We start from the raw sequence: 7,958 nt of genomic DNA, 5'->3' as shown, positions 1-7,958 counted from the left end.
CGTCACTGTGGATGTGGGAGGATGGCCAGGCAGTGAGTGCCTCCAGCTCACGGGTCCTGTCCTCCTTTTGTCTGAATGTTGGTGGGTGCAATAATTGGTGGTATCTCTGCAATATTTGGGGGGTTTATTTGAATAATGGACTACTTAAACATCACTCATAACTTAAAGCTGGTGCATTTTCAAGTGCTGCTTTTGATATTGAATGTTTCAGCTCCATGAAGGTATGAAAGCATAGTTTTAAAGCTGGAATTTCAAGTAACCCTCTTTTCCTCTTTTTCAGGTCAATGAATGGTCCTTGAAGATAAGGAAAGAAATGAGGGTGATTGATAGACAGATCAGAGGTTTGTGCTTAGTCTCATGTTTTCCTTTCCCTGTCTGCCTTCAAGGGGATTTTGTTTGAACTGGGGGAGGCTGTAACCTGGGGTACTCTATTGCATCTGGAATAGAGGAGGAGGAGGAGTGTGATCCTGGAGCCAGACTCAGACTGTGCCACAAACTGTCGTCGCTGTGAAGTTCAAAAGAACTTGAATATTGTGTGCTTCCAGTGAGACATAATCCTCTTAAGTCTAATTCGTCTTCTCAAATGGGATTTATTATCCAGAATTCCACCCTCATGGATTTAATGACTGGTACCGGTGTGGTGTGTAATTCCACATGTAGAGTTCCACAGGTGAAGTGCACATGCTGAACAAAAGTAGCTGCTGTCAGTTTGGGGAAATCCCAAACAGGGGAGAGGAAAAGGAATAAAATACTTTTCCGTGCCCACTATCCCTGAAAACAGCTTTGGGGCTAGATTCTGTTTTCCCCTTTTTGTCTTCTACCCTGCCCTCAGGACTGGTCCATGGGGTGTGCTGGTAAAGGGTGTTTAGTGTCAGCATCTGGTTATTATTTGGGGCCTACAAGGGTGCTGGGAAGGGACTGTTCATCAGGGACTGTAGGGACAGGACAGGGGGTGATGGGTTCAAACTGAAACAGGGGAAGTTCAGATTAGATCTAAGGAAGAAGTTCTTTACTGTGAGGGTGCTGAGGCACTGGAATGGGTTGCCCAGAGAAGTGGTAAATGCTCCATCCCTGGCAGTGTTCAAGGCCAGGCTGGACAGAGCCTTGGGTGACATGGTCTAGTGTGAGGTGTCCCTGCCCATGGCAGGGGGTTGGAACTGGATGATCTCAAGGTCCTTTCCAACCCAAACCATTCTGTGATTCTATGATAAGGCACATTCCTGGTTTGAGTGACTCCTCAAGGAGTACATTCTCCCTTCCCTCCTTGATCCCCAGCCACACACTTGTGGAGTAAAGTGGCAGGGTCTCTATATTGTCCCACTTGTAGATTTGTACGAGTTGGTTGGAGAGAGGTGCTTGTGCAGTGCGAAGTCTGTCTTGTTCCTCACTTTACAGGTGAGGACAAGGTTCCTCTTCCAGGAACACCAACATACAGTGATGTTCATTCCACTTGTGAGTTGTTTTACATTCTCCAAGGCACTTCATGTGGCTGTATCGGGCACAGAGGAACTGAATGTGGCTGATCTTGTTAGCAAAGTATGTTTTAGAGGTCACATCCTCCCTGGGAGCAAACTACCCCTGTGCTCCCTACAGATGGCTTCTTGACATTGTGGTTTTCTCTCAGCTTTACACATGCCATAATACTTGTAATGGCCTGTGTGGATACTGGGTTATGTGGTACTCTGGTATGTTGATGGGGATGTAGATCTAATCATTATAACAGCTCTAAACATGTCTGTATATGTATTTAGGAGTGCTAAATTCAAAGAGATACATTTCAGCATGTAATTGCTTAGGCTAACCACCACCATCTGCTATTCTGGTAATTCCCATTAAAATAAAGAGCAGAATATCTTTGGGATGTTTGTGTGGCTGTTTGTTAGACTCTGCCATGCTTTATCATTCCAGTTGGAATGCTTATGCCATGCTTTATCATTCCAGTTGGAATGCCTATGCCACGCTTTATCATTCCAGTTGAGACTTCCACAGGAAATCACTGCACTTTGGGTAAGGATGTTGACCTGAGACTTCGGTTTCCCCAGGGAAAGCTGTGCTAGAGGTCTTGTGATACAGCAACACTGGGATCCACCTGGGATGACCTGGGATCACTCCAGCACTTGGCTGATCAGCACAGCTACTAAGAGAGCAAACACGCTGTTTTGAACCATCTGTTGTTGGCCTCTTGCTCTGTGGTAACTTCTCTTTGGTGTAGGCTGCTTGGAAGGTTTGAAGACATGAAAGATAATTGTGTGGCTTCAGAGCTGAATGTTTTGAGTTAATACAGTTGGAGTCAGACAGTAACTGTGCTTTACTGAGCTTGCAAGTCCCTCTTGCAGGTGCTTTGCTCTGCTTTGTGCCTGTTGTGTTGGTAGCACTGCAGAGGGACTGTGGCTCACCAGAGGTGTGCAACTGGCATTGACCCTCAAAGGCTTGTTGCATATTTGGTGAGGCACTGGAACAGGTTGCCCAAGGAAGTTGTGAATGCTCCATCCCTGGCGGTGTTCAAGGCCAGGCTGGACAGAGCCTTGGGTGACATAGTTTAGTGTGTGGTGTCCCTGCTCATGGCAGGGGGGTTGGAACTAGATGATCTTAAGGTCCTTTCCAACCCAAACCATTCTATGACTCTGTGATTCTATATTTGTGCAGTTTGTCATGCAAGTGAAAGCATTTACCCGAGTATGGAGCCACCCTGTGCTAGTTTGGTTCTAGTGACACGATGCTTGTGGTTGGTTTTAGCCTGACACAGGGAATGTTGCAATTCCTCAGTTCTGCTGGAGCACTCCTGGTGCTTTCTGTCCCCCGCTCTGATGTGCTGGGACTCAGCTCACTCCAGTGTCTGACATACAAAATTCTTCAAGCCTTGGACATTCCTCAATGGAATGGGGGGAAGCAGCAAGGAGTGTGTTTTCCTGATTGTGATCCTACAGATTTCTGTCTGTCCTTTAGGATAAAGATGGATGATACTGAGAGAATGACTCACCTTGAGCACAGGGCTCATTAACTCCCATGTGAGAAGCTGCATTGAAGTCTCCAAGTTGGCCTGTGCCAAAAAGTGTGTGTTGATGCCTTTGTCTCATGAAAGGGCAACTTCTGATTCCTGCCTACATGTAATCTCTGTCTGGTATAAACCAAGGAGACTCAAACCCCCTAAATTTGAACAAAGCCCTTGCTAGAAATAATTGTTCTTGTGGTCGTTTCCTTCAGCTCTTTGCAGGAAGGTGAGCCTGACCCTTTACTGTCTGAATTCTTTATTTACTTCAGGGTAATTTTTTGGTGGATTTTTGGGTCCCCATTCCATCAGTGGCTGGTTTCTTGCTGATTCTGGAGAAGGAAGGGGATCGATACAGCCCCTGCATTCCTTACTCTGAGCTTCTGCTGCACACAGCCAGTGTTACCTGACAAGACAGGTATGAGCAGCTTTGCTGCACAAACCACCTTATTTATTGCGTGATATTTCAGATCCAGTTATTTGGTGCTCACGTAGTACAGGCTTTCCTGCTGCAGCATCTCTTGTAACAGCTGTTGAATGAAGCTGGATACCAGGAGAGTTCTTGAACAGGTCATTTGAAGTTGTACCTGACAATTTACCAGCACACTAGTGTTGCTGATGAATCAGCCCTGGCTTTGGTGCCAGCCAGCTCGCAGTCTGAACGTGCCAGTTCATACAAACACCTAATGCACGTGCGTTTCAAGTGTGAGCAGCAGAAACCCAAGACCTTAACTCCTGAAGTACAAGTATAGACTTGGTCGGCTGTCCAGTTGTGCCTGACAGAGGGACTAAATAAGTCTATCTGCAAAGGTGAAGGCTTTTTTGGCAGTAGTTAAGAGTTACTTAGAACCACAAATCTGTGGTTCTAAATAACTTATATATTCACTGTACAAGTGGTTATGCTGTTATTTGAAGGCAATGTACATCTAAAGCTTTCTAAGTCTGTGAGATCAGCCTTCTACAGCCTTTCTGAATGTGTTCTATAAGCAGAACACAGCTCAGGGCTTTAGAAAGCGACAGCAACAGCCCTCAATTCCCTTGAAGGTGGGCATATGGGTTAAGCTTTGCTGTGGTCTGACAGGTAGGTATGTTTGCTGGTGGGATGCCTGCCTGGCTTCTGAGACTGGGTTTGAAACTGCTTGTGACAGCTTTGTTCCTTCTGGTGGAGTGGGACTGTCAGTGAGGTAACCTTGTAAGCAGCAAATCAGTCTTAAACTGTGTGTGTATATATTCTGTATCTGTGTACGTATTTATACTCCTACATATCAGGCCAGTTTAACAGGAAGTTCTTCTGAAGTTGTAAGTCAAGTAATTGCTTGGTTCTTGCTGGACCTTAAGGATTCATCTTAGCTCAGCTCGATGCAGGAATATTCCTGGAGAGTCCTTTTCTCTTAGCTCCAAAGGGAATTACAGAGCTGGATGTCTCGTAGTCAGAACTCTCCTATTAATATTCAGTTGGATTAATCAGCTAACATGTAAATCAACTTAGAACAAGGTCTTTGAGCAACAGAGGGCGTCTGAAATCAAGCAGAAATGATTCTTTGCACTGAAAATACCCCCAACAACTGCCTGGATTCTCTTCCACGTCCTTCAGCAGCGAGTCACTCTCTGCTGTGTTTTCTCTTTACTCCAGATATCCAGAGGGAAGAGGAGAAGGTGAAGCGGTCAATAAAGGATGCTGCCAAGAAGGGTCAGAAAGATGTGTGTGTGATCCTGGCCAAGGAACTGATCCGCTCCCGAAAGGCCGTAAGCAAACTCTATGCATCCAAAGCTCACATGAACTCTGTTCTCATGGGGATGAAGAACCAGCTCGGTAAGAACAACTTCTGAGCCTCCAGCGTTAGAAGTTGAGGTGTGAGTCAAGGTCAAGTGCAGGCAGAGCCTGGATTTGGAAGCAGTGCTGCTCTTGGGAAAGGCAGCTGGTTCCAGTGGGCTTCAGGAGCCAGGGAGACTCCTCCCACAGCAGTCCCAGAGGTGTGAGGTGGCTGCAGTCCTGTGTCCCCATATCCAGCACTTGCTCCCAGCAGGCACATGCAGCACTTAGATGAGTGATAACTGAGAGGTCTCAGTGTGAACCTTGGGTGTAATCTTATGGTAGGTCAAATGTGGCTCCCCATGTCCCTTGATTCAGGATAGGGAGGCAGTGGCCACCCTTGAGGTGCCCTTTAAAAGGAAACACAGCAGCCTCCTCCTTACCACCACCACCAGCAGCATCTTCATCCTGCTGGGAATCTGATACCCTTGGAAAAGAATCTGGGGGTTGTATTAACTGGCTTCGTCTTGGGGAAATGACCATTAGAGGCAAGACTTCTGTCAGTCTGTTAACATTACAAGTGTCAGGCTCTTGAAGTGTTAAAATGAAAAGTAATATGTGCTGTACCTTCATTTTGCTTCATGAAGGAGTGCCCATTTTATATGCAAACAGGTAAGTTCTCTGCGAGCAGGAAGCTGCCAAGTTAGATGGCAGGAACCTCACAATACCCTTAGTTATTGCATTTTGATCTTGGCGTATCAACATACATGAGGAGGGTTTATAAGCTGTATTATGAGAGTATAGTGTTGTTAAAGTCAGTTTAAACTACACACGTTTCCAGCTTAGTGTTCTTTTCCTGGCTTCTTGCAAGGAAACTGTTGCACTAGAACTTCTTTAAACTTAAACAGAACTTGTTTAAACTGAAACAGGGGAAGTTCAGGTTGGATACAAGGAAGAAGTTCATTACTGTGAGGGTGCTGAGGCACTGGAACAGGCTGCCCAGAGAAGTGGTGAATGCTCCATCCCTGGCAGTGCTCAAGGCCAGGTTGGACAGAGCCTTGGGTGACATGGTCTAGTGTGAGGTGTCCCTGCCCATGGCAGGGGGTTGGAACTGGATGATCTTAGGGTCCTTCCCAAGCCAAACCAGTCTATGATTCTGGCAGAGTTAGTTCCCACTGCCAGGTGCTGGGCAGAAGGTGAAACCCCAGCAAGACCTCTGCCTCTGAGGGATGTGGGCAGGAGCTCTTCAGGGATCACTCTCTCATGGTCTGGGTGCAAATCTCTGCAGCCAACCTGGATGCTCCAGCTAATTGTACAGGACCAGGATCTTTGCTATCAATGTAGTTTTTTCTGATGTGGGTACAAGTTGAGTTTTCCAGGAAGACAGACACGAATGAAGAATCCCAGCCTGGTTTGGATTGGAAAAGCTCCTCCAGCTCCAACCCCTGCCACGGGCTGGGACACCTTCCCCTGTGTCCAACCTGGCCTTGAACACGCCCAGGGATGGGCCAGCCACAGCTTCTCTGGGCACCCTGTGCCAGCACCTCAGCACCCTCACAGGGAAGAACTTCTGCCCAAGAGTTCATCTCAGTCTCCCCTCTGGCAGGTTAAAGCCATTCCCCTTGTCCTGTCCCTACATCCCTTGACCAAAGCCCCTCTCCAGGTCTCCTGGAGCCCCTTTAGGCCCTGGAGCTGCTCTAAGGTGTCCCCTTCAGGAGCCTTCTCTTCTCCAGCTGCCCCAGCCCAGCTCTCTCAGCCTGGCTCCAGAGCAGAGCTGCTCCAGCCCTCACAGCATCTTCATGGTCTCCTCTGGACTCGCTGCACCAGGTCGATGTTGTTGTGCTGTTGCCCCAGAGCAGGACCCAGAACTGCAAGGGGGGTTCTTGTGAGAGCAGAGCGGGGGAGGGAGAATCCCTATGAAGAAGTGGGATGCAAGTTTCCTTTTTGAACTGAATTGCCCAATTTAAACCAATTTCTGTCCATGTAGGGAGGATGTAATTTCTCTGCTTTCTGGTGCGTGGATCATTGAAGCTTTCCTAACCCTCTCCCTTCACAGCGGTCCTGAGAGTAGCAGGTTCATTGCAGAAGAGCACAGAAGTCATGAAAGCTATGCAAAATCTAGTAAAAATCCCTGAAATCCAAGCGACGATGAGGGAGTTGTCCAAAGAGATGATGAAGGTAAGATCTAGAACATGAGCAGGGCGCGGGTGGGCAGGAGGTGGTTGTTACTGTGCCAAGCGATCACTCAGGTGGCCCCTTTGCCAGGGGGGTTGTGTGAGCTCTAATGAATGGATATTAAAGTAGCACATAATAGTTGGGGACTCTCCAGCAGGGGAAGACCCTGTAGGTGACACCTGCAGCACGTTTGGTGTAGAGCTTGAGGCCTAAAACTGCTGCTCAGGTCGAGGACAGAAGGAAGAGGATCCATCCCCACATGCAGTGGTTATATTCTGTTGTCCCAGTCCCATGGGCATGGACAGAGCGAGGCTGGCAGCAGGCAACACACCAGTGCCCAGCGACTGCCGTGTCCCTGAGCTTCTCCCTGCTCGTGGGAGATGGAGTTCCTGCTTTCAGGGATAGAAATGTTCTGTGAGACCCACCACAGCCTCTTGTGGAGCAGGGAGCTGAAAGTCCCATCTTGGCCTCGATGGCTGCTCTGATACCGGGTTTAAAACACCCAGCTTAGTGTCTCCATGGGATGACGTGCTCTGGTTTTGAAGTGCACTCATTCTCTGGCTGGTGTCTTTTCAACGACCGAAATGGGTTTGCTTTTTCCCCTCTTACCACTGTGCACCAGAGCAGTTTGGCCATCTCTAGGTTATAGGCCCTAGAGAGGGGAGCTTTCAAATCATAGAATCATAGGTTTGGGTTGGAAGAGACCTTCAAAGCTCATCTAGTCCAACCCCCAAATGCAGACAGAAGAAAGGGAAGCTGTGTCACAAACACTGATTTCAGTGTGTTGTACAGTCTGGGAGCTGTGACTGAGGTTTGCAGTTGTATTTCATGTGCTTGGAGCACGTTCAGACACAGAACAACAATGACACCTTGAGGGTTTCCAAGTGAGAACACATGTATTTAGTCCTCAGTTTTCTTACTGCTTTTCCTGTGCACTGGTTGTACAGATGGAGTCACAGAATCAGCTGGGTTGGAAAAGTACTTTAAACTCATCAAGTTCAACATCATCCCAGCAGTGCCAAGGCCACCACTAACCCGGGT

The 7,958-nt window shown here is 47.7% G+C and overlaps 1 protein-coding gene across 1 annotated transcript in view; it reads left to right on the top strand.

Moving 5' to 3' along the window:
- Window positions 1–280: 280 nt before the first annotated feature.
- Window positions 281–7,958, top strand: part of CHMP3 (charged multivesicular body protein 3) — a gene marked incomplete at its 5' end in the record, with an annotated part of 9,483 nt that continues 1,805 nt past the window's right edge. The window contains 3 exons of the mRNA XM_010009871.1: window positions 281–341; window positions 4,623–4,802; window positions 6,799–6,920. Of these exons, the coding sequence (XP_010008173.1) occupies window positions 281–341; window positions 4,623–4,802; window positions 6,799–6,920 (363 nt within the window). The remainder of the gene's footprint in view (window positions 342–4,622; window positions 4,803–6,798; window positions 6,921–7,958) is intronic.

This window comes from Nestor notabilis, unplaced genomic scaffold (genome assembly GCF_000696875.1).
Source record: "Nestor notabilis isolate BGI_N333 unplaced genomic scaffold, ASM69687v1 scaffold7372, whole genome shotgun sequence".
Taxonomy (NCBI): Eukaryota; Metazoa; Chordata; class Aves; order Psittaciformes; family Psittacidae; genus Nestor; species Nestor notabilis.
Note: the sequence above shows the minus strand (reverse complement) of the source record. Positions and strands in the feature narration are given on the sequence as shown.